At 53.6% G+C, this 24052-nt stretch overlaps 10 protein-coding genes across 10 annotated transcripts; 4 read left to right on the forward strand and 6 right to left on the reverse strand.

Annotated features, from left to right (window-relative positions):
• Positions 1-1922: 1922 nt before the first annotated feature.
• Positions 1923-4015, reverse strand: POSPLADRAFT_1048165 (hypothetical protein; the record flags this gene model as incomplete). The annotated part of the gene is made up of 8 exons (XM_024479453.1): positions 1923-2051; positions 2103-2151; positions 2205-2365; positions 2428-3001; positions 3055-3176; positions 3233-3625; positions 3689-3865; positions 3947-4015. 8 exons carry the CDS (start codon positions 4013-4015, stop codon positions 1923-1925), a joined length of 1674 nt encoding a protein of 557 aa, XP_024336461.1.
• A 1238-nt stretch (positions 4016-5253) lies between these two features.
• Positions 5254-6519, reverse strand: POSPLADRAFT_1171890 (hypothetical protein). Its single transcript, XM_024488154.1, has 5 exons — positions 6452-6519; positions 6022-6396; positions 5676-5956; positions 5444-5606; positions 5254-5385 (listed from the first exon to the last, which is right to left on the reverse strand). Exons 1-5 carry the CDS (start codon positions 6485-6487, stop codon positions 5356-5358), a joined length of 885 nt encoding a protein of 294 aa, XP_024336462.1. The 5' UTR covers positions 6488-6519; the 3' UTR covers positions 5254-5355.
• Positions 6520-7049: 530 nt separating this feature from the next.
• POSPLADRAFT_1075266 (hypothetical protein) lies at positions 7050-7829 on the forward strand. Its single transcript, XM_024482798.1, has 4 exons — positions 7050-7116; positions 7176-7381; positions 7439-7457; positions 7523-7829. Exons 1-4 carry the CDS (start codon positions 7093-7095, stop codon positions 7688-7690), a joined length of 417 nt encoding a protein of 138 aa, XP_024336463.1. The 5' UTR covers positions 7050-7092; the 3' UTR covers positions 7691-7829.
• Positions 7830-7904: 75 nt separating this feature from the next.
• On the reverse strand, positions 7905-8514 carry POSPLADRAFT_1048168 (hypothetical protein; the record flags this gene model as incomplete). The annotated part of the gene is made up of 4 exons (XM_024479454.1): positions 7905-8031; positions 8084-8144; positions 8215-8305; positions 8395-8514. 4 exons carry the CDS (start codon positions 8512-8514, stop codon positions 7905-7907), a joined length of 399 nt encoding a protein of 132 aa, XP_024336464.1.
• A 242-nt stretch (positions 8515-8756) lies between these two features.
• On the forward strand, positions 8757-11930 carry POSPLADRAFT_1048170 (hypothetical protein; the record flags this gene model as incomplete). Its single annotated transcript, XM_024479455.1, is given in 7 exon segments — positions 8757-8796; positions 8816-8916; positions 9270-9449; positions 9757-9898; positions 10459-10511; positions 10673-11667; positions 11840-11930. The coding sequence occupies 7 exon segments, from the start codon at positions 8757-8759 to the stop codon at positions 11928-11930; spliced, it is 1602 nt and encodes a 533-aa protein (XP_024336465.1).
• Positions 11931-12083: 153 nt separating this feature from the next.
• POSPLADRAFT_1183344 (hypothetical protein) lies at positions 12084-14194 on the reverse strand. The gene is made up of 11 exons (XM_024488993.1): positions 13839-14194; positions 13591-13714; positions 13499-13532; positions 13181-13434; positions 13072-13110; positions 12875-13013; positions 12747-12818; positions 12678-12693; positions 12575-12624; positions 12462-12522; positions 12084-12407 (listed from the first exon to the last, which is right to left on the reverse strand). The coding sequence occupies exons 1-11, from the start codon at positions 14048-14050 to the stop codon at positions 12326-12328; spliced, it is 1083 nt and encodes a 360-aa protein (XP_024336466.1). The 5' UTR covers positions 14051-14194; the 3' UTR covers positions 12084-12325.
• A 1896-nt stretch (positions 14195-16090) lies between these two features.
• On the reverse strand, positions 16091-17888 carry POSPLADRAFT_1149988 (hypothetical protein; the record flags this gene model as incomplete). The annotated part of the gene is made up of 6 exons (XM_024486366.1): positions 16091-16530; positions 16594-16690; positions 16786-17035; positions 17087-17281; positions 17333-17447; positions 17675-17888. 6 exons carry the CDS (start codon positions 17886-17888, stop codon positions 16091-16093), a joined length of 1311 nt encoding a protein of 436 aa, XP_024336467.1.
• A 401-nt stretch (positions 17889-18289) lies between these two features.
• Positions 18290-19503, forward strand: POSPLADRAFT_1048173 (hypothetical protein; the record flags this gene model as incomplete). The annotated part of the gene is made up of 2 exons (XM_024479456.1): positions 18290-18469; positions 18526-19503. 2 exons carry the CDS (start codon positions 18290-18292, stop codon positions 19501-19503), a joined length of 1158 nt encoding a protein of 385 aa, XP_024336468.1.
• A 254-nt stretch (positions 19504-19757) lies between these two features.
• Positions 19758-20837, reverse strand: POSPLADRAFT_1149549 (hypothetical protein; the record flags this gene model as incomplete). The annotated part of the gene is made up of 4 exons (XM_024486319.1): positions 19758-19853; positions 19910-20487; positions 20548-20636; positions 20695-20837. The coding sequence occupies 4 exons, from the start codon at positions 20835-20837 to the stop codon at positions 19758-19760; spliced, it is 906 nt and encodes a 301-aa protein (XP_024336469.1).
• Positions 20838-23083: 2246 nt separating this feature from the next.
• Positions 23084-23888, forward strand: POSPLADRAFT_1058976 (hypothetical protein; the record flags this gene model as incomplete). Its single annotated transcript, XM_024481106.1, has 5 exons — positions 23084-23192; positions 23249-23264; positions 23315-23366; positions 23418-23449; positions 23504-23888. The coding sequence occupies 5 exons, from the start codon at positions 23084-23086 to the stop codon at positions 23886-23888; spliced, it is 594 nt and encodes a 197-aa protein (XP_024336470.1).
• Between the last annotated feature and the right edge of the window lie 164 nt (positions 23889-24052).

The following is a 24052-nucleotide window of genomic DNA, read 5'->3' on the forward strand; positions in this document are numbered from 1 at the left end:
TGCATTTTCTCGCCTTGTTCACAGACCTGCATATAGCAAAAGCGTAAAATCATCAATGCATTCATGATCAGATTCAATACGACATTTGAACTAGTGGCTTAAATCGAAACCGATGAGGCCTGTGGCATCATTGTCTCTTGTAGATGGTATGCGACCGCAGTGCTAGAACGCAACAAGGTGAGTGACTGCACTCAACGACGAAGAGGGGATATCCGAGAATTGACGTCGTAGGACGGCAGTACCATCCGAATGTGGTCGATCTGCACCTTATTTTTGACGGCATCTTGGCCTGCCCATTACCTCAAGGGATCTATCGTGATGCCACGTTGATTTGGGCCGCATCAATGTTCACTGAAGCAGCAGGTCGGCGATCTTCCAAGCGACCTAAAGTTAGACCGCGACGATCAGGTCGTCGGCACGACCTCGCCTTGTGAACACCTTGAACCGGCTCGGGGTAATTTAGTTCATGTTCCCCGCCATCTCTAAGCGCCTCTTCACAACAGCACGATGTCTGAGACTCCTCCGCAGGCGGCCGGAATAGTCCTTCGCCCAAATAGACCCATTGTCACTCGACCACGTCCTGCCGTGACTCTGCCACGAAAAGGTTCAGCCGTCGAAGCCATCCACATCTAGGCTTTGTCGCCCTTGCACCATGGCTTGCGATTCCCGTAGGAAGCAGGAAAGGATCACGGCCTTGGTAAGCGCAGTACTCCGTAAATTGCACGCGACTGGAACCGGCGTGTTCGAACCGAGACTCATGATATCTGCACTGCTGACGCCAGCTTGTAGCAGGGGTGGGGGGCAAGTCTGAATGAGCGGGAAGCGGATCGTAGATCACGGTGATCCAATTGTCAAGCAACGTCTGGTCGATGAACACCTCGGGTACTGGCACGAATCACGGGAACCGGCAGGAGAATTCCTTTAAGCAAACCAAGTGAACATCCAAAGGCCTTACACTTGCCGCAGACGGTGACTGCCTTACGATCCTAGATACACATCGCTAGACAACCAGGGCAGCATCAAGCGATTCTCATACAATCCGTATGAACGCATTTTGATGCAGGTCAAAACGTCGTTCCAAAGGTTTCTATAGAATGAGAGCTTAGCATATCTCGAAAGCTTGCTTCTCGATAACCGTGATTCGCGTGCGTCTTAAGAGCTGCACTGGCAGGTCTCGGCGTTACGGGAAGCAGGACGCCTCCATACTACAACGTGAGTACTTCCGACTGTTGCTGCACTTTGCCCACCACGAGTGTGGTGGTTATTTGAACCAATAGTCTGACCTGCTATACCCTGAATCCTGTGAGGTACCACGCAGGGACGGAAGAGGCTTGACAAGTGAGCTATTTACAGTAGAGGCATCAGCCACTCAGATACACGAGATAGCTAGCCAGGTAGCGACGACAGACAAGAGAGAGTTGGCGGAGAACTGCTTCCCTGCCTTTGATGGTTTCTTTAGACGCCATTTTGTCATGACCTAGAGCCGCAAGTGGTACTCCTGCATTAGTTACAACGAGATCCGTATGGTATAACAAAAGCCGCCCCTTCTCAGGGACATCAGTCCTCAGTTCACCAGGCGAAACCGCCGTCCCACGGGAAGGCTGCCTACAATACGTCATAAGCTGTCCACAATTTGAGCTGCTTTATATTCAGCGCAGAAGAATAGATTTAGCAGTTTTCACCCATGATTTACTGTCGGAGGTTTCAGTGCAGCACTTCGAGGGTTGGTAACCCAGAGAGAAGTCTGGAAATAACGGAGATAAGTAGTGACCTTGTGTTACCACGATTTCATTTGACGGGACGTGTAACACAAGCTTGAATGATGTGTGATAGTTATCTATCAACTCGGGTCTGGACCAGTCGCCGCCCTGCCCAATACTAGCGATACGACTGCCAGGGGCGGCATCCGGGTCGTTAGACATCTACTGCCGGAGGAACTGAGCTCGGCCCCGTTCGACCTGCTCTTTGACAAGGCTGGACCTGAATTCATCCCTCTTTCCCCAAGTTTCCTCGAGTATGTCCACCAAGTCCTGTCTGTCCTCAGCGAGGAACTGTAGCGAAAGGTCAATGGAGATGAAGAAACTGTCTGGCATGCGACTTACAATCTCCTCCACACACCGGTAAGCACTATTCAATGCCCCGATCAACCAGCTATGGTGTCCGTGGTCAGCGCATTGTCTCCCGAAATAGGGAGCCATACTCACGCGTGATGAACACTCGTCGCCTCGCCAGCAAAATGCAAGAGACCTGCAGGCGGTTTGGTTAGCTCAGTGTAGAGCGTGTTGAACTGCGATGGCCCGAAAAGTGCGAATGCGCCTGCGATGATCGGGTCATCAGCACGAGTGAATATGGAGATAGGTCCCTTCTCGCACCAATTGAGTATTCGTTATTGTACCAGGGCCAGACGTCGTATGAATTCTCATCGGCCATCCAGGAGCGAAGTTGTTCGGCAGTCAAGTCGTTTCCATGTATATCCGCGAGATCCTTCAAAATGACGTCCACAAGAGCCCTCTCGGCATCCGAGCCATTGCCGTGCGCGAGAGCGCCAAAGCGTAGCGCATCTTGCGACCAAGTGTAGCTGACGATCATAGTACCATCATCGCCGCCGATGCCGTACGAAGGGTAGACAACCACACGTGTGGGTCTGTCGGACGAGGAGGACCCGCCTGATTGCAAGAAAGGCGACTGCTCCCACCACCTGTACGAGAACTTGATAGCGACCTTCACGGAAGCGTCGTAGTGCAAGGCCCGAATGGCCATCTGGATGGGCCAGGATAGACCGCATTGGGTGGTATCGACCAATCCGAGACAGGAAAGCGGCATGGTCGAAATGACATGATCATAGGTATATGACTCGCCTCCAGCAACGGTCACATTTATCGATGTGGGCGTATCCGTGCTCTCGATCAGCGGTGCGATGGCTGTGACGCGCTTTCCTCGCAATATGGTCCCAGGCTGAAGACGAGCGGCCATTCGGCGAGCGATCTCTTCCGAACCACCTCTGATAGGTGATCAATGTGTAATCACTGTTACGACTGATAAGATGCAACGTACTGTATACAATACCACGAGGGATCCGATGGATTGTCAAAGTCAAGGGCGTCCATTACGCTCTCGCTCAAGGCGCAATCGTACAGATTCGTACCAGTCTGTAGCGTCTCGAGGGTTGTGATGACCTAGACCATCGCTGTGAGTACCATGATCGTGTTGCCGCGATGACGTGGGAAATAACCTGATCTGTGTAGTTCAATTCAATCCCGGACGCTGTGTACGCGGTCTTCAACACGAGGTTCATGTATGCGCGGGTGGAGTACTGATCATATTCCATCAATTTCTGCCACCCGCTCTCGAAGTCTGTAGCAAGCGCGTCGATGAAGGGGCCCAATGCCGCCTTGACATAATCGTCTGCATGACTGGCGAGCCCAATGTTGAATGGGTCCACAAGAGCGCTATCCTTTACCTCCTGCGCCGTCATCCGAATGCCATTATAGTACAGGATGTTGTGTTCGTCATTGGATAGAATGTAGGGGATCAACAAGCCATCATCTGTGATGCCGAGGTTATCGAACAGGTCGAACACAGGCTTCATGAAATCGATCTTCGGAAAGCGCATCGCACCCCGGTCCTGTATAGTAGTGACCAGAATTGATGAGCCCGGATCCAAGCGGGCGGCGGCCACTGCACTCACGTAATAATCGTTTGGCGAATCCGAGAACTTGTAAGTCCACAGCCGACCACCGACGTGGTCGTTGTCCGGCTCGGCCTCGAGTATCTCATACGTGTAGCCGTACTCCTTGAAGCCTTCAAGAATCATGGCCGCATACAGGCCGGCAGCACCCACGCCCAGAATGCCGACCTTCAGAGGCTCACCAGAGCGGCGCGGGATAGGCGGGAGGGGGAAGGCGGGAGGGAGGGGCGCGCTCCAGGGCTCTCCCGGCATGCGCACGACAGGAGGTGGGACTCTGAGCTGCCGCTCGAGAATCTCTCGTGCGATTCTGTCGCGGATGGAAGGCATGAGTCGTATGTGCTCGATGAATGTATCTGACTAGCAGAGTGCGGGATAACCGTGCTTTGCGTGCGCCTTAAGTGCTGCATCGGCAGGCCTCGACGTCATCGGAAGCAGGATGCTTCCATATTATAGGGCGAGTACCCCCGACTGGTGTTTAACTTCGCCCACCACGAGTGTGGTGGTTCTTTCTTCCATGAAGATAGGGACGATGACGTTTTGACAGGGCATACCTGTTCCAGTCATGTCATCGATATCAATTGTGCGAATGACCATTTTATTATTGACGCCGTAAGCGTCGCGGCTGCAAAGAAGTCAGCAGCTACAGAGACCTTCGCCACCCTATCGAGGAAACAATACCCCAAGGCACTCACGTGGATGGTTGCCGAGGTATGGAAGATGTCCCTAGCACCGCACGATGCCAAACGTATATGATGTCTCAAATGCCGTTCTGCGTCCTGCCACGCTTCGCTGTAAGTATGAGCCAACAGTCTGATCTGCTACACGCTGCGTGCTGTGAGGCATGGCGTAGCAGATGCAATGGGCTTGACAAGTGAGCTAGTCAGTGTGAAGCCATCAATCGTTATACATGAGCAGAACCCCTAGGCTCCAAACCCCAGATTGTACTTCCAGGAGGCTGACCAAGCAGTAACAACAGACAAGAACGTGTTGACAGGCAACTTGGTCTGCGAAGTCGCCCTGAAATGTAACACCACATATTCAATCGTCTGCGTTTGATCCCTGCCGATGCTTCCCTGCCTTCAGCGGGTTTTCAGACGTCATTTTGTGTAGCTTGGAGCCGCAAATGATATATCTGCATCATTGTAGACTAGATCCCTATGGTCTAAAAAAGGCCGTCACTACTCAGAGACACCTATAAACTCTTCAGTTCATCAGGCGACACCACCGTTGCACGGCAGGCTGCTTACAGTACGTCATAAGCTCTCCACAACTTGAGGTGTTCCAGCCTGCACTGCGCGCAGACGAACAGAGTTAGCATAATGCAAAACGAGTTTTACTTATGATTTCCTGCCGTACGCTCCCAATGAGACAGCTGAAGCCCTCCAGAATGTAACCTTGATGACACACCTATATGACATCATCAGACAACTGAGCAGAAGTTGAGCACAACAGCTTCAGACACACCAATGTGGCACAAATCAACTTGCTTTCCGACCCCAAAGTAGCATCACAAACCAAAGCACTGAAGCATCGCACACGGTTGATACGAGCACTAACGTGAAAGTTTGAGAATACAAAGCAGGCGTTGATTGCATCGTGAAGTAAACTAGTAACACTATAATCTACCGAGCACCCCCCGCAGAAAAGCGCGACTACTAGCACACTGCTCAGCCTTCGAAGGTAAAGCTGGCACCGAACTGCAGCGCAGGTCAGCACATTAATGAGGCGCCCAAGATGGCATGACGTCACACAGACCTTGTGCGCGGGGCCAAAGGGTGCAACAGCGTTCAGTCGCTGTGTGTCGAGCGCAATACCAAACGAGGCGCGGACACCAGGCCGGAGCGCCTGCGTGTAGCCGAGCGAGAGGATCCCCGAGTTGTTGATCTTCGCCTTGACGAACGCAGAGCCGTCGAGGTAACTGTATGCATATATGCACCGTCAAAGATACGGTCGCAGTCGGAACAGATCTAGAGCGATGAGAACTCACGCCTTGGTGCCGACCTCGAGGTTCACACCCGCGGTTGTTGCCTTGGTGTCATAGACAGCCTTTGCGCCCGCCTCGACATCGGGGTTGACGCGGTGGTAGTAGCTCGCGGAGAACGTGCTCAGGTTGCCGAGACCGTGTAGCGTGACGGCGTACTCGGGCGCGCTGAAGCCAACCGCCGCGTTGTAGCGCGTCACCTTGCCCTCCGTTACGTTGTACGACGCCTCACCACCGACAAGGAAGCCATCACGGCCAATGACGGTGTCCGCGGTGAAAGTGGGGCCCTGCGATTGATCAGAGACGTGTCAATGGACCCGAGTACATAATGAGGGACGCGTGAGACGCGCACCTTGAATAGGTCGAGGAACGCGCGGCTGTGGAGGCCGGGCTGCTTGTAGGTGGTTGTGAAGAGCGCGCTCTTTGAGCCGCTGTCGGGTGTGAGCGCGGCGTTCAGGTCGAGCTTGAGGCCCTTGGCGATCTGGTTCTCGAGCTCGACCTGGGTACGGAGGATGTTGCTCGTCGTCCACGCCTGGGTGAACACGAGGCCGTGCTTGCGGTCGACGTACTTGCCCTCGAGATCACCGGTGATGGCCGCCGACTTGCTGTCGCGCGTGCCGCCAACCTTGAAGGCGACATTCGAGGGTGTGTTCGTCTTCACCTCGAGCGTGACGCCGTGGATGGGGAAGTCCCTGCTGAGCAGGTCGTTTGAGGACTTGCCAAGGTCCTGCGCGCGACGTGGCGTGTCAAGCGGGGAAGACACGCACGGCGAGCAGACTGACCTTCCAGGACGGGGGGACGGGCTGGGGGAGAGACATTGCGGAAGGCTTTTGGTGGTGACGGTGAAGCGTGAGGTGGTGAGCGCCGGGCGAATAATGGGGGAATTTATGCTCCGGGTGTGCCCGAGTGTGGGGCAGGCTGCCATTGGCCTGCCAGCTCACGTTCGTACGCGCCAGCCTGAGCGTGCGTCAGACCCTGCGCAGGATCCTTGGTTAATCCGTCTCTGCTCGCCGTGCTGCATGAATGTGTGCGGCCTATCCGGATTCGTTCTTTAAGAGCTCTCATGTCGCGTTCTCTGCGAAACACCCAAGTCGACACTGCCAGACTGTCGTCCAAGTGTCTGGATTGTTCAGACGCGCATGACCGTTGACGCGTCTGGGCAGCGGTAGCGCGTTCCGTCAGGTTCGCTCAACATCGGCCTTGTACGCGAACATTGGGTGATGCATACTACAAGTCTGCAAGTCCCCACAATAACGCGCTCAGCCCTGCATTCGCAGTCTCTCGCGCCTTCTTCGACGTACTCGTCGCTGTAGTCGCTTACATAAGCGCTCTCCATTAAATGCTTCCTCGAGCGTTGCGGCGGAGCACAATCAGATCCCTATCTCTCAGCCCGTCCTCGTCCGCGTCCCGTAGCCTCAGCACCATGGTCAAGTACATGTCCCCCGATGTGCGCTTGCCTGCTTCTGGTCAATACTAAGCTCACACTAATGCACTGCTTTCATACAGGAATTAGCGGCGCTTATGAAAAGCGGCAAAGTGCCGATGAAAGACTACGCCATCGTCGACGTCCGTGATGACGACTGGGTCGGTGGCAACATCAAGGGCTCACGCAATACCCCTTCGCACGTCTTTTTGACGAAGGTCGATGACCTGGTTGCGCAAACGCAAGAAGTGCCCATCGTGATCTTCCACTGCGCGCTCTCGCAAGTCAGGTATGAATGTTTACTAGCTGGCTTCTTTTTCTAAACCACCTCACCATGTTATCATAGAGGTCCGAGTGCGGCACGGGTGTGTGCTTTCTTCGCTCATCTATATCTACTTTGAACCTTGGAGTTGGCTCATCTTCATCCTAGGTATATTCAGAAACGCGAGGTATCATGCAGGCAGAAGGCCAAGACGGACCCCACGATGTGTACATCTTGCGAGGTGGCTTTCACGACTTCCAAGCAAAGTACAAAGCCGATCCTGACCTGGTCGAAAACTGGAAGGAAGAGGTATGGGGCAGCCAGTTACACCTATGATTTTCGCGTCGCAACTTTAATGGGCCTAGGGTCAGGCGGAGCTACGTCATGATCATTCACGCTATTATCACTATAATACAGATGTAGCCTTATGTACCTTACGTAGATGTGCTGTTATATACACGCTTCAGGATTGTTCGATGGTGGACTGTGCACTTTCATTGCGCCGTGCTATGTGTAGCGCGGTCGGACAGAGCCAAGCTTAACCCGAAGTTCATGACTGAGGACCTGGCGGCAAGGGCGACTGGTCATCATGCTTCTTCGTATGCCGCTTCGGTATCTGTTCAACGACCTGTTGTATCCGCCTGCGCTCCTCCTCCATGGACTTCCGGCAGATTGTCCTGCGCAAACCGTACGTGAGACAAACCCGACGACCAGCAACTTGGCACGCACCATGTACCCATGGAAATGAGCACGAACGTCCCGACCGCCCACTGCGACGCCCAAAACGGTCCTGCAAGAAGCCCTCCCCTCAGTCCACCGCACGCGCCGTGTATACACACAGAGCAAGGAAACATACGCACCCGCGGACATCCCACGGATGACCCCGACGCCCGCGCCGCTCGCGATCCCGCTCAGCAAACTATTCCGCGCGCACGGTATCTCGCCGATCTTCTGCACGTCATCCCATAGCGATATTCTCTGTCTTGCGCGGGCCGCTCAGCGGGCCTGTAAGAAGACGGGAGCAGGACGGAGGGGCGCACCTTGATGGCCTCTTTGACGTCGGACCAGTAGCTCCCTGTCGTCTCGGTCTGGAAGACGATCTTCTTGTTTGACGAGGAGGACGTGGTTGGCGTGGTTTCTGGGTCTGAGGACGAGCTCATATTGCTTGAGTTCGGATAGGAGCTGCCCGGACGAGAGTCTCACCCGAGCCTCGGGACTGCAAGCATTGGGCGCCCGTCATATGCCTGACGCGATCACGTGGAGGGGATGATTGCTGTGAACGGTGAGAACAGCGTGCACCGTCACTATATTCCCCCCAAGCCCAAGTGCTGTAGGTCAGTGTGTACTCACGCCATATAACTGCGTAGGCACCTCCAAACATTTATTTTTTCAGAGCATCACGATGCGCTTGATTGAGGTCTCTTATCCTCCCGAGTCTCGAGGTCCGTGATCAAATCATAGACTACCTCTGGGACGATACCGCCGCGCTCATCGCTTGCTCCTTGACCTGCCATGCATGGCATCTCGCTAATCAGCACCAAACTCTCGACAGCTCGCTCACGGTAAGCAAGTGCTGTGCTTTGACGAGCTGGGCACCTTTTGAGACCGATTCCCTCACATCACCATCACAGCGGGCGTCCGCCGAGTAGTCGTCATGCTCACGGGCACCATTACCTCTGGAGCTTCAGTTATCTTGGCACGCCCTGCCTTTCGCAATCGTTGTGCTTAGCCGAGGACTCGCTTGATGCATTTGTCGCTCCACCACTCCCCACAGAGTGGAGACTGCCGGATCTGTCATCCAACCCCAAACTGCTTTAAAAGTTTATCTTGGGAACGTGGTCGCCGTACGGCAGCGCACTGCTCTTGAGCACTGCGAAGACGCATAGGCCCTTCGCGCACATCTTCGTTGCTGTAGATGCCTCTCTCTAGCTATCGTTTCCTGCACTGCGCTCTTGCAAAAGCCCATCCGGGCCTCGAGATTACATTACTGCGTCAAGTTGCGCCTGAACTATTTGGACTTGTGGTGGATACCATCAGCTTCAAAGGATTGCTCGGAGATGTGCGAGAGTGGATATCATTCCGGCGAGTTTCCGAGGTATGAAGGAAGTCTCGTTGTTAGTTTTGGTATGTGTCTGCGCTCTAGGATCGCTCACTGGAGAACATACCAAATGTTTGAAGTTCGGATACCCAATGTCTGTTTGGCCTGTGCTCGGACAAGATCGTACCGAATTCGTTTTGTAAAACAGTTCCGAGTCGTTAGCGCTGGTCCGCTAGTCCCTTCTCACCTCAGGCCGGAAAGTGATCATGTACTGCATGATTGAGAGCACCGTGCTTCCGGTGCTTTGCTTGGGACTTGTGTGATACAGCACTCTGCTTATAGCCTCCTCCACGTTCGGTGGCAGACACGTGTGATTGTGAGCACGCAGTTCCCTCTATCCGGACTCTGGTTTATTCGGGCCTTTCCCATCAACCACCCGGTGAGTACGCGGTATATGGGACTGAAGCTTGAACCACCGGACGCTGAGAAATTGCCAGACGTGGTAAGTCCAGACCTTAAACGTCAAGTTTGGCGTGGAGGAAGCCGCAGCCATCCGTTTTTAGAAGTGTTCTCTCGACCTTCGGCCTCGTTGCGCATGGTTTGACACCTGTCAGGCTTATTTACATACTTCATTACGCGTTCTTGGTGGCTGTCTGACAACATGCCTGTAGACCTGTACGTCTTATAAGCCAGCCTTGACGCCAAGCAGCTTGAGTTCCCCTTCTCCCCAGACCTCCACCGGTGCTACCTATTGGCTGTATGTCCTTAGTGAGTTCTTCGTTGCATCATCGTGTTAGGCTCGTAAAGCAACGCGGGCGAGCAACACGAGCGTCTCTGCGTTGTATCTTCTATTTCAGTTCGTGTTATTTACGCCCGAAGCGTTTCGTCGCGCAAATATCGACCTAGTCAGATCATACCGGTCGGATATATGTTTTTTTAATCCTCTTCTCGATATCCTCGTCCTTTCCAACGTCTGACGGCCTCATTCTGACGCGCTGCGCTTACGCCTCTCACGCCGCCAGCCCCTGCTTAGCGGCGTAGTGACGATAATCAACGGGCACCTCAGTGCGTCTCAAAAGGATTGAAGCTTGCCTGTACGTATTCATATTCGCAGATAAGGTGAGTTGTGGTAACGTCAAAACCTTCGAGATTATAAGACGAATCGTGATGTCTTTCTGAACGTACATAGCAGCATGCGCGGGGGTGCAATGTCAAAATGTCCGCCCGAAGTATTCGATCACATCATAGATTATCTATGGGATGATCAAATCGTTCTGAAGACTTGCAGCTTAACATGTCGGGATTGGCTTCCCTCCAGCCGCTATCATCTCTACAGTGCGCTGGATATCAACTCGAACAACCAGCTCACCAAGCTACAAATATTACTGGATCATTCCCCCCATATTTGCGAATTCATTCGCGAGATACATATCGCCGGTATTGACCGAAGATGCAGTGCTTGGCTTCTTGCGCTCTCCACTAGGCTGTCCCGCCTGGAGTCCCTTACGCTCAAATTCTGTCTTCTGCGTTCCTTCGCCGCGGACACCTTCAAGCTACCCTTGCCCACGTTGTTCCCTGCTCTTCGGAAACTCATTATTCGTAGCTCATCATTTGACCGTGAATGCCTGCCCCGAATGTTGTTTGCGCTTCCTCAACTTAGTCATCTAGAGCTCAAGGACGTCTGCTGCATGAAGCACCCCCTCGCATCCCTCAGCAGGCCGTCGTCTTCGGAGGCTACGGACCAGACAGTCTATTTGGAAACCTTGCGGTGGGATTTTGTGCCCGACGATCTAATTGAATGGCTCCTGTGGGCCCGTTGGCCCACCCGCATTCGTACCCTAAACCTGTTGCTCAACACCGCGATTGCACATGGACAGAATACCGTCGATCGCCTGTTGGAAGTTGCAGGGGGTTCGTTGGAGAATCTATCGCTCTCTCTGGGTGTAACGTGCCGCTACAAGCCGTTGGACCTCTCGCGGAACCCGGGTCTTGCTTCACTGCAGCTAGTTCTCTACGCGCACGCGCCAGATCCGGAATGGTTTGCGTGGGTCACCGCCGCCCTCATGGACATCCCACCCATTCACCGATCTCTGAAACATGTCCACATCTCCTTTCAACTTTACGAAAGTATACAAGACCACTATCAAATTGTGACGCAATGGCCCTGGGCAATGCTCGACCGCGCACTTTCCGCGGTTACAATCAGACACCCGAATGTTGTACTCGACATCGATTTCCCTGGGTGTTCACGGAAGTGCATTGAATCCGTGGTGGGGTATGCTCGCGCTCAGTTGTCCAGCATCTGGGCAAAAGCGAGATTTCCCGATACATAGTGGATAAACGGTGCGGTCGTTACGCGTGAGTCTTCCGCTCCGCATTTTTAACTAGCCTCGTTCTCATACCAGACCAATTTACCCTATGGTTGCTCAAGCGTGATTTGTCTGTAGGCTGCGCATACACCTTGTCGTAACACAGATCTTTAAGAGTGACATCATTCTTGGACCAACAAGGGCCAACAATTTCGAAATCTTCAGCTGATGTGCATCAAATCACCGCGGACCTTATAAACTCAATTTCTACATGTTCTCACGTTGCGCGTTTCTAACTTCCCTACCGAGACTTATGTACTGCGCTATTTGTCAGGTGGTGCCCACGTGTGGAGTCAAGTCTTATCGAGCGGCCTCAAGTAACAAAACAGACATTCAGATGCATTAAAAGCGTCGTGTAACACATCCGTTGCAGTACATCGTGAGCAAGCGACCGCACGGTCCGCGTCGTAAAAGGTAATAGTACAGTAGTAGCCACTACGAAATCTCAGTGCCAGAGTATAACACATTACCTGAGAGTAGACTAAACACCCAAAGAGCAAAGACAGGAAGGCGGTGGCAGATACGTGGGGACAGACAGTTTAATACCGCAGGCGCAAAGAGCGATTATACGATCTCGACGCCGGCGATGGGCTTTTGACGTTCCGCGGACATGGCCCTTTCGTGGTGAGCACGTGCTCTCGCATCTCTGCCAACAGGTGTTAGAAGTTCGTCGAGGCGATAGGGACGGACGAGGACTTACGGCCGATTGAGCAGGCTCTCCGCACCCGTGAAGAGGAACGCGTCGTAGATGAAGGTACCAACTACACGTGGACAGATCAGAGAGGAATGACGGGAACAAAAAGTTCCACTCACCCAACGCGCCAACGAAGGGGCCAATAATTGGACACCACAGCCAGTATTGGCTGCATCCGGTGAAGTCAGCGTCTACACATGAGGCAGATGAGGCGGCACATACTGTCGGAAATTGAATACTGCGGGTGAGAAGTTAGAAGCGCGGCGGTGATATCGTGGAACTGGAACCCACCTTCTCTGCCGTAGCCAACCATCGCGGTAAGAAGTCTCGGGCCAAAATCACGCGCGGGATTGATTGCGTAGCCTGTGTCCTCCGGTCAGTGAACACAGCAGCGTTGTGAGAGTAGACCAAGAGCTAACCCGTCTGCATCCCCAAAGCAGCACCGATACCGAGAATAGTAATGAACAGAACAAGTGGAACCAGGCCGGGCGGCGGAGGGCCGTTCTTGCGGTCGGTGATGGCACAAACAACGATCAACAGGAATGCCGTTCCAATGAACTGTGGAGTACGGTAAATTTGCTGTGGATCACAAAGTGTACTATGATAGGAGACTGACCTCATCGAACCAGCAAGAAACGGGCGTCATGTAATCAGCCTACGCCAGGGCCAGGCCAGTCAGTTCCATCGTCCCGCTCGCACGCTCTCGAGAGGCTAGGTCTACTCACCGCATACGTCGAAAATAGACTCGCCGTCCCTGGAACGGTCCGGATGTGCCGACCACCCTCGAAGAGGTCGATGGCGTGGATGTAGTTGGCGTAGATGATACCAGCACCGCACAGCGCACCCATGAGCTGCGCAAACATGTAGATTGGCACCTTCCTCCAGGGAAAATCGCGGAAGGTCGCGAGCGCGAGGGTAACGGCGGGGTTGATGTGCCCTCCGGAAACGCCGCCGGAGACCCAGACGCCCAACGCGGTGCCTATAGAAGGAAGACGTCAGTCGGGACCGAGAGCGGCGACGGCCAAGGCTCGAAGATAACGCACCGACTGCCCATCCGAAGTTCAAAGACAGGTAGTCCTGGCAGGAAAGGTGTGAGCACAAGGTAGGCGAGTGAGAGGGATGAGCAAAGCCTTACTCCTTTCGGGGACGCCGAGACTTTGGTGCTCGTAGACAGTACCGTTTGACAGTCGACACCATTGCCGAAGATAATGAGGATCATTGTGCCAAAGAATTCTGCTGCAGGCTCTCGGAGAACCTCCCTGAGACGATGGCGTAAGCGGCCTTGATGTTGGAGAGCATGAGGGATAGGAAGGACAAGGGGGAGGGGAAGGGGAAACGGAGAGGGACGGGGAAAGAGCATGGGGGGAGGGAAGGGGCGCATACCTGACTCTGGACCATCTGTTTGGATACTTGGTGTAATGTATCGTGGTGCCATCACTGTCGGTCGTGGAGGCACCATCCTCAATCATAGCGTCAGAGTTTTCGACGTGCTCGGTGGATGCCTTGTTGGAATTATTTAAGGACCGGCGATGCTTGGGATTGTCTTTAAGCGAGGTGGAGGCCATCTCGTGGTCACGTCCGACAGTAGGCGCCATGATAGAAGCAGGGGAATCGGGATGTGCGCTGGCCGAGAACGTCGCCAAGAATGCGTAATTTTATGTACGCAGCCGACCGGTCAGAAACAGAAGCGGAGACGCAGCTAAAGACCGGGACTGTTAGGTAACGCGAGAGGAATGGTCGACCCCGGGACGCACCACGGACTATGCGTCGTTATAAGGCAGAGGGAAAAGGCTGCAGATGGGAGAGGGCGTCTTGGAGCCGGCCCCATGATAGCGACATAGGAGAACATGGATGAGCTATGAGCTTGTTCTGGGTCGGGCTTCTGTTCGATCAGTACGATCGAGATGGGGTTTCAACTGGCTTGCCCTCGGCACAGCCTACTCCCGCCCTTGGCCAAGCCCATCCGCGCCCTGCGTAATAGTACGTGTGTGGTGTCGTCGTCACCCCTGCCAGTAGCCAATATTCGGCTCAAATCATGTAATAGAATGCCATGCGCTCTATCGCACTGACATAAGAGAACAGCTGCATCATGAATCACCGCGCGATACCGCGCCTGCGGAGAGTCATATGCCCGCAGACCCTTCGGTTACGTCGCTTCTATCTTGCAAGTCCGTCGGATGCGGCCACAGGCTTTGCCGCACCGTTGGCGGGCATGAGCAGATCTATCTGAGTGCCTCAGCCACTGATTGGGCCATGCCAGGGGTCCCTGGTGTGACAACATCTGTAACGTAGGATGGCGGTAATTCAGTTCTTCTCGCGGGGCGCCCACCGTTTTTGGTAGTAGCCCCAGCCCCGACTGATCCCGCAGCCACCGCCGATCAACGCCACCAAGCCGATGTTGAAACTTCGATCTCGATTCTCATTATTATCGAGCACTTGCACGAGCACCGAAGTGGTTGTGACTCTACAACGGGCAGCTTGATAGACATCCGCACATGGTGGCTAGAATACGAGTCACTAGGTGTCCAGACGTCCATCCTTCAGCTTCATCCCACATGACGCTGACATCGGCCAACAGACTATAGCCTTTTTTCAGCCAGGTGACGGACCTTGTCACGCTCCGTTCATCACGGGTGCCACACGAGACAGGACCCCGGGACATATTCCCAAATGTAGACCTGCTTCCACCCGCCAACCATATTGCCGTGCCGACCACCGCCCGGGACCGAGTGAAAAACAGCTGCCAACGGCGCAATAGGGGGCGGAGAACGCTGGCGGCGCTGGCACCCACAACAAATCGTCGCTGACCGTCCATGCGATCGACCCCTGATGCGCTCGCAGGATCGATCAATACGAAAACGAAATACGTGCCTCGCAGTGCCTGGCCATCCCGCAGCTCGCTCTCGCCAGATTCGCTGATCCCGAGGCCGGTCGTCTGATCCAAAAGGCAACTTGCCCTGACCCCGCGCCTAACCCCACTGCCTCCTATCCTCGCGATAGTTTGTGCGGGCCCCCGCGGCGCCCCACACTCACTGCAGAAAATAGCAATCAACCCTCCACGGGGTGTCATGCACGCCGACACCTTCACAAAAGAAATAGAATCAGCATTCTCTAGAATACGGCAGCTGATGCTTCGGAACCCGGGTGGCGTTTGTCGGCCGCAAAGAATTGACCTTGGCCTACCGGCACACGCCATGTACCCGGTTGACCGACGGTGCGCTCGTGAATTGTGCGTGATGAGGTCGGTGCGACGCCGCCGATGAACAGTGTTGTACGACCCTTGTCAAACCACTATGTGAATTATTTGCAAACGGACGCACCGATAGCATTCTGCATTCTGCAGCTCAGCCACCCACCTGACCTCATCATTCCAGACACTTCCATCTGGGCCCGGACGCAGGCCAAGCTACAATTAGCCTATAGCACTCCAGGATAAGGGGCATCTGACACTTCTGAGCCTTCAAAGATTACAAAAATAACGAGCTGCCAGTGGAGTGCACGCAACTGACGTACAACCGAGACTTCGAGCCACCTGCAATCGCCAAGCTGTCGCCGATAGTACATGATATTCATCGTGAGCGTAGCAAAGTACAACACCAAAAAAACAGAAGACAGCACAACACTACCGTGAAACCCTACAACCCCACGACCTCCACCAAGTCGCCATCCTCAAGGTCAGCAGCACCGATCTCCGACGCTGGATCCAACTTGTCTCCGTCAAGCATCAGACGTGGCCCCTCGGCAGGCTTGCCTTTCTTCCCCTTTCTTTTTTCCACAGTAGGTTCTGGGTACTGCTCAGCCAAGCCCGATTTCTTCAGGAACGCCTTGACGATGGCACCGCATGCGGTCGAGGGGCGGACGGTCAGGACAATATCCTTTGTCTTGCCAGAGCGCAGAGTAAGCCGGAACGTGTCAGACGCGGACTCGGCGCCCGTGTCGTCCGACTCTTCCGGAATGGGAGATGGAGCGCGTGCCTTAGAGCGCAAGTGGTCTCCAAGGTCAACGGGCTGCACAGACAGGGAGCGCTGGCGTCGGCTGTCCTGCAGGTACTCGTACGTCCTCACATCGCAGGCTTCTGTACTACGCATGAACCTCTCATGCACTTATTTTAAAAAAAGGAACGTCGAGAATGTCGTACCGAGTTCGGCCTCTGACCAGATTTTCAAGCTATGTGGTGTCGCAGATGGGAAGACGCGTTTGTTCTCATAGCTGACACGGAGATTATCACAAATAACCTGTGCAAGGTCGGCGGTTTCCGCAAACAATTCTTCAAAAGCAGCATGCTGATAGGATTTAAGCACAAGGTACCATTCAAGGGGAACCTACGCACCCTGTTGAGCTTGAAGCCCCACACGTCTGATCGTGCTGCAGGGTTCTGAGGATGAGGTATCCATCGAACTTTGACAGCTACAGTAGGTGGCCCGCCAGTATCCTGGGACGCGGGCGTCTCAAAGCTGTCTGATTGAGAGCGTATCTGTGCTCTTATGCGCGCTAGCTCAGGGTCTAATTCAAACACATCCGCTGACTCCTCCTCCTCATAAGTGGGGGATGGTGCTCGCGGGATAATGCCCATGATTTCGCTGAAGCATTGTTAGCAGAAAGACCCAATCATACGGGACGACTAAACAAACCGGATCGCATCCCGTGCATGTTGTAAAGCGTGTGCCGGAAGAGCGGGGGGAGGTGTTATTGATCTCGAACGACTCCTAGGACGTTTGTTGTTGCCATTGAATGGGCGAGCTAACTGTTCGACACCCTTTGCATTCGATGTCTGTGTCTCTATGCGTCGCCGGATCGCTTCCTCGTCCTCGTCCGATGATAACAGGCTATGAAGACAGTTTGTATCACATACAAAAAGTATCAGTAGTGTGACTGACTCATGAACGGCTGACGATCCCCGTGTCCACGCAGGCAGACTTTGCTCTTTATGGCCTTTCTTCTGATTCTTTCGACGGCGAGGGGAAGCAATGCCTTCCTCGTCACCCGAGCTGTCTGTCGTAAGTTGTATGACTTCGTTTTCTAGGGCGGGGGGCGTGAGCGAGTTGCACAGATGGATCAAAACAATCGTCGGTGGCTGTGCAGCACCTCAAAGCAGGGTGAATGCGCGTGCAGTTCATCGTAAGACGCAGAACAAATAATTATGCACACGTTTTGTAGAGCGGTCTGCATTCACACGCAAAGATAGAAACGCCAGTTGCACCGTAGGGCAGGAAACGTACCTTCGGTAGCTCTATTCAATTTCTTCCATGTTTGTGCAGTCCTATTTCGGTTTCGAATGAAGAGAGCATCCTCATCTTCGATAGTAAGGTCTACTACAGCAGAAACAGGAGGCGGTGAAGTCCCGACAATTGAGGATGGACCGGTGGACGAGGCGGCTGCAGTAGCGACCGTCAGGCGTCGTGGTTTCGGTCTCGGTCTCGGGCGCGTCGACATCGCGGTCACAGGGTAAAGGTAAAGCGTGGGAAACTTGCCTTTCGCGGTGAGGTCATAACGCGATCACGTGAAACTCATACGCGCCCTTGCCCGCGCTCAACTTCCACATCCATTATTGTCCTAGTAAAATTGCGACCATGAAGTAGGGGGGATATTCAAAAATACTTCTACACGCATTCATTTGACATTTTACACGGATATTGCAAGATGCAATATCCTCTGTAGCTCATCCTCAGTGGTGCTCCAGAACGCTCGCTCAACTATTAGAGTTGCCTAATTTGTAACATCTCGATCGCGCTACACGTGATTACGCAACCAAGGATTTTGTCTGCAGCGCCACATTCGAAGGCAACTTGTCTCATCCATCTCACTCATCGATTCTGCTGCGACACAACACAATAATGTCCAAAATATTCTCGCTTCAGGGACGAGGGCTCAAGCTCAATACACGCGCGGATATCGAGCCTCACTTGAAGGATGTCCCGACCACGATCGAGGAGATTCATTTGGGAGGCAACACGATCGGTGTCGAGGCAGCCCAGACTCTCGCCGAGTTTCTCTCGAAAACGACCGCCTTGAGAGTAAGCAACACCTATCTGACGCGTAGCCGCAACCCTCACACCCAATAACGCCGCAGGTAGCCGACTTCGCAGACATCTTCACCGGTCGTCTGATCAGCGAGATCCCGCAAGCCCTCTCCGCCATCTGCGACGCGCTCATCCCCAAGACCACCCTCATCGAGATCGACCTCTCCGACAATGCCTTCGGTGGGCGCTCTGTCGACCCCATGGTCCCGTTCCTCACCAACAACCGCGCGTTCCGGATCCTCAAGCTTAACAACAACGGCCTCGGCCCCGCCGGCGGCGCCATCGTCGCTAACGCGCTCCTCAAGTCCGCCGAGCTCAGCACCGCCGCTGGCGAGCGCTCCAACCTCCGTACCGTCATCTGCGGTCGCAACCGCCTTGAGGATGGTGCGGCGCCCGCGTGGGCTGCCGCGCTCTCCGCGCACGGCGGCCTCACCGAGGTCCGCATGCCCCAGAACGGCATCCGCATGGCGGGCGCTGCTGCTCTCGCGCACGGCCTCGCCGCCTGCGCTGACCTCGAGCACCTCGACCTGCAGGACAACACCTTCGGGGAGGCAGGCTCTGCGGCGATGGCGACCGCACTCCGCTCGTGGCCATCCCTCCGCCATTTGAACCTTTCGGACTGCGTGCTCGCGGACGAGGGGAGTTCGGTGTCGCCTGTGCTGGAGGTGCTCGTTGGCGGCTCGAACCCGAAACTAGAGACGCTCCTACTGCAGAACAACAACCTGGAGACACAGTCATACGCACTACTTGCAGAGGGCCTCGAAGTGCACCTTCCGGTGCTCAAGATGCTGGAGGTGCAGTGGAATGAAATCGAAGAGGACGATGAAGGGATCGCGGCGCTGCTTCGGCTCATGAAGAAGCGAGGAGGGAAGATAATTCTGGATGATGAGGAAGAGGAGGAGGAAGAGAAAGAAGAGGAAGAGGAGGCGAAGGCGACCGAAGTGGACAAACTCTCCAAGAAGGATGCGGCAGACAAGGAAGCAGACGAACTCGCAGACTTGCTCGGCAAGGTCCAGATCAAGTCATGATCCTCACCGTCTCATTTGTCGCTGGGTTCAAGGGGTTTTCAAGGGGATTGTATGGAAAGAGCCTTAGGCCACCACTGTATACCATACCACATTGTTGTTCTCATATCACATCAGCAGTAGCATACCAACATCCACCACGATCTACGTACAGTGTCCTTATTAGCATCCCTTCCAGTTCTTACGTTGTCTCTAGATTTCTACGATGTTGTGCTGTGAACGTGAATGAACACGTTTGAATATCGGTCTAGATCTATCTACTTCCTTGCAGCGATCCACTCCTGGGTCTCTTCTCGTGACTTGTAACGCGCAAAGACGTGTATATGGGCCAGACCGGGCACACTTTGAAGTCGCTGAAAATCTCGAATCAGCGCGTAGCGCCAAGACAATAGCGAATGTATACACTTACCGGAGGGTTTACGAACCATGCCGTCTCCCATTCACTCTCCTTCCACCGCATCTTCACAAACTTGTCGACATGCTCGCCCATCTTCTTCACGAGCGTCTCCTCTTCCTCCGTCCCGGGCGGTGAGCGCACGAGGCTGTCTAGAGTCACGCCCCATTCCGCCAGCGCCGGGAGGTACTCCGGAATCCGATCGGGTGACGGTGGCGGAGTGAGCGAGCCTGTGAAGCCCCAAAGGCCGTCTTGGAGCAGACGCTTCTCGATCGACGGTGGAAGCGCAGGCGGAAGAATGGGCAGGCGCGTCCAGACGAGCGTGTGCTCGATCTCAGGCGGGACGGAGTACGGCCAGTCGTTCATGATAATGCTGATCAGCCCTTGGGGTGTGTCTGCCGTGAAGTAGGACGGTGCTCCCGCTGGGATGAGCGGGAGCTCCCCTGGTGCGGTCTCCAAATTCTCTGCTGCTGTAGTGCCGTTCATACTAGGTATACCGTTGCTATGAGGCTCCGCATTATCGAGCTGAGAGTGTAGCATGGAAAGCGAATCGCGCTTTCCCCATTGCAGGCGATGTGTGAGCAGATAGTTCACTAGTTAGCAAGCAGGATGAGCGACCCATTTCTTTTCCAAGAAGAGCGCTCGCGGCTCACCCATACTGCCATACTGCTTCCTAATCCCTGCCGACCACTGATCATACCTCTGCTGTAGCTTCTTGTCCCTCTTGAGCAGGCCCAGATCCCTGCACGGCAGTACGATCGATCAACAATCAGCGTTGTTCTCAGGCACAGCAGCAATACCCAGAGTTGATGAAGGTCTTGAGCTGCTCCCAGGTGAATTTCGCCGGGTAATACACGAGCAGCTCCTCGCGCGTGGGAGGGCCGCTGCGCAGAGGGACATTTTCCGGCGTGAGGGCTGTAGGCAGTGTCGACGTTGCAGACATGTAGAGATACACTCGTGATCTGACGAGAGTCTCTGTATATTTGGAGGAGAGTCAAATTCAGTGGTTGTTGTATTGGAGAGACAAGATGAAGGATGTCAAATAATATTAATGCACCATGAGACCCGCCTGTATGTCCCCCGATCAATCTTGATCGGTGCCAGCGTTCCTTGACTGTGCCTGCCGCCACATAACGCTGAGTCGTCCCCAAGTAATCTCGAATAGCGCGATAATCCTACCAGAACACCGTATTCTCCCAGTACATGCTACCGGTGTATCGTACATTCTTCGCGGCCCGTTGACCTCGCGGGCGGTGCCAGCGTGATTTTGAAATGTCAACCTTCGATTCTCTACCTCAGCCTGGGCGTAGGCGTTTGTGGGAAGGTTTGTTATTCGTTTTGTAACTGTTATAGTAAACGCTGGATATAAACTTCACAAGCAATCTTCTGTCCGTATGCCAGTATGAACAACGCCTGATGATCTATAATTTACGCAGCTGTATCTGGGTGGACTATGACACTACAAGGAGCTGCTTGAGGGCTCTGATAGTACCATTCCGAGCTATAGGTCATGACAAGATGTCGTCTAGGTGACCCGCCAAACGCGGAGAAGCATCACCTGGGTAGGCACAGGAGGGCTGGCACGAACGGCGATCAGCTTCCAGGGGAAGTTCTCCGCTCAAGGTACACTTTTTGGTCTGTCGTTGCTGCTTTACCCACCTTCTTGAAGTGTCTGCCTGCCTCTATGCCGTGGAGGCCTCACTAGTCCACCTCGCACCTCATCGGCCATTCATTGTCAAGAAACAAAAGACAAGGCGGAATTCCAGCCCGTTAGCGGGTCCTGCAGCACACGCAAGGGAGGACTTGAGATTGCACGTCTGGAAATCGTATGGTATCGTACAAAGCGGCCAAGTTCGTTGACGTCAATCATCTGCAGAAAAACAAGGATTCCACTCTGCACAGGGTGCGCAACATCTTCGGGCGATGATACATAAGCAGGGTGGCTAAACATTTCTCGCTTGCTGACTTCCAGTACCACGACTATGACATCTTCTATTTTTGACAGATTATCCGCACAGATGATGATGGCATACCTGAGATGGCCATTCCCGTTCACATGCCCTCGTCTATGCCTTCTTGGAAGCAAAATCATCACATCCTAGTGGCCTAAGTTTGGCACTAGTCAGGGGTCCTCCGTGATGAACAGATGCCACTCTCAACACGCATATATACGTGAGCTGCGAACGCGTCTACATCGCGTTCTAGTTGTCATGTCCGACTCAAGCACAGATGAAGCCCAAATCCTCCAATCTGATCAGTACAGGTAAGCCAACTTCCTCGGCGTGTGCTCTGTCATGCCTTGATACATATCGTTCCCTGATATCACAGCTTAATAGAATACTATATTGAAGTCATGGCTATGAGTGCGTACATGACAATGCTCGTCAATGCAGCCCTCACTGATACACAGACTAGGTCTATTTGCGTACGATTCCATACTCTCCTTCAATCTGGAGTGGCGGGCTGTCTGGTCTCGCAAAATCACAGGAGCGACTGTTCTATACCTAGCTCTCCGCTACGTGACCTTAATGAATGTCATTATGTTTGTCGTTGCCACTACCGTGATACCATGTGAAGTGAGTCTCCCTTCGGTTCCTAATCATTCTAGCTCATGACACTCTCAGGGGTGACTTATATTTTGACTTATACTGTGCTTCACGTGCATGCTCAACTATATTCGCTTACAGCTACTTCATCACAACCCAAGTCTACATAGGCACTGCCTGCGGGACATATATTGCCCAGGCAGGTGTGTCTGCCTTCTTTCGCCAATGTAGCAGTCTAATGGCATGTGGCTGGCAGCATTTGCGTCGCTCCGAGTCTATGCGATTGACGGCCGGCGATGGACGAAGGCCACCGTCGTGATGATGTTGGGGCTTGTGCCAGTTGCTACCAACATTGCAAGTATACAACCCCCTGTATATGTTATATCTCTTATTAATGCATCGTTCACAGTATGGCGAGTCTAAAACAGTTTTGACCTACGGTACTGCAGAGCTTTGTGTTATCGGATACTCATACTCCACATTCAAGAGTAATATGTACGTCACATCAGTAACCAATCACACCTGCTGAAGTCTGACGGGATACTCTAGATGTAAGGCAGCTGATATGCATGTCCCACGGACCGGAATATGATGCGCATTCATTGCCTTCTTAGTGCTTCTCGTCACCCGGATATGTGCCTTCATGTCAAATCTTCTGGTCGTCATCTCAACATGGCAGGCAACGCGCGCCGACCGAGCAGTGACTGCATTGAATAGCAGAAAATCCCTTATAGCCGTGTTGTTCCTGGATGGTGCGTACTCTACCTCAATACAGAGTGTTATTGTGTTGATGCAAATCTGTATGTAGGTATTGTCCACTTTGCGTAAGTATATTCTTTCGCCCCTGAGGATATACTATAGTGTACTATAACAGGCTGGTATTCGGGCTCAATGCAGCCGACGTTGTGGTCACACTACTCATGGGGGTTAGCGAGGTTCACAAGACTATATATAATTGCTCAGCGGTGTCTTTCTAGGAACACTTCGACATGTCCGACGCTGTGGAACTGTAGGTGCACACACACATTTTCTCTGACCACACTTTCGAACCATGAACACGCAGGATCAGTACCGTGGTGCTATGTCACTTCTTCCTCAATCTCCGCCGTTTATCCAGCAGCCCCGACATCAATGACAGCAGTATGCCATCCCCCGGAAGCTCGTCCTTAAACTTCGCATCAAGGGTCATCGGCAACTTGGGCGAGATGCTCGAGGATTCCCCTGGAGCCTTCGAAGACGACCTGGATTGTGAGCCAGATGCGTACCTTGACGCGAGAGAGGCGCACTCTGCAAACGATGGCCACGACGGGGCAAATTCTCCCTCAGATGCTCAAGCGGCCACTGCGGCAATTTGCAGGCGAGAAATGTATGAGGGGAGCACTGCAAATCGCCAGGCACTTGCAGCTCCCGATCAGGGATTCAACCGGCGCACGGTAGACACTGTTTAGGTTAGTGGCGCTGAAACCCGCTCTGCACTCTTGCTAATAGATTGCTAACTAGCAGCAAAACTCATCAAGGCTCCTTCCAATTTCTATCATGTTATTTCATAGGTTTACTCCTACTAGTGATACACATCTGTCATTACGTATCTTGGGCATCATGACCTCTTGGT

The sequence above is a fragment of the Postia placenta genome, assembly GCF_002117355.1.
Source record: "Postia placenta MAD-698-R-SB12 unplaced genomic scaffold POSPLAscaffold_11, whole genome shotgun sequence".
In the NCBI taxonomy this organism is placed as follows: Eukaryota; Fungi; Basidiomycota; class Agaricomycetes; order Polyporales; family Adustoporiaceae; genus Rhodonia; species Rhodonia placenta.

Bases quoted from the DNA above. Each gene is read 5' to 3' on its own strand.
- POSPLADRAFT_1171890 (XM_024488154.1), bottom strand. From the start codon at position 6,487: ATGTCTCTCCCCCAGCCCGTCCCCCCGTCCTGGAAG. The intron at 6,397-6,451 runs GTCAGTCTGCTC...CGTCGCGCGCAG, and splicing joins CCGTCCCCCCGTCCTGGAAG to GACCTTGGCAAGTCCTCAAA. The intron at 5,386-5,443 runs GTCTGTGTGACG...CCTGCGCTGCAG, and splicing joins CCTTTGGCCCCGCGCACAAG to TTCGGTGCCAGCTTTACCTT.
- POSPLADRAFT_1075266 (XM_024482798.1), top strand. From the start codon at position 7,093: ATGGTCAAGTACATGTCCCCCGAT. The intron at 7,117-7,175 runs GTGCGCTTGCCT...GCTTTCATACAG, and splicing joins TCAAGTACATGTCCCCCGAT to GAATTAGCGGCGCTTATGAA.
- POSPLADRAFT_1183344 (XM_024488993.1), bottom strand. From the start codon at position 14,050: ATGGCGCCTACTGTCGGACGTGACCACGAGATGGCCTCCACCTCGCTT. The intron at 13,111-13,180 runs GTGAGTAGACCT...GCCCTGGCGTAG, and splicing joins GTCTATTTTCGACGTATGCG to GCTGATTACATGACGCCCGT. The intron at 12,523-12,574 runs GTGAGTGGAACT...GTCCACGTGTAG, and splicing joins CCCCTTCGTTGGCGCGTTGG to TTGGTACCTTCATCTACGAC.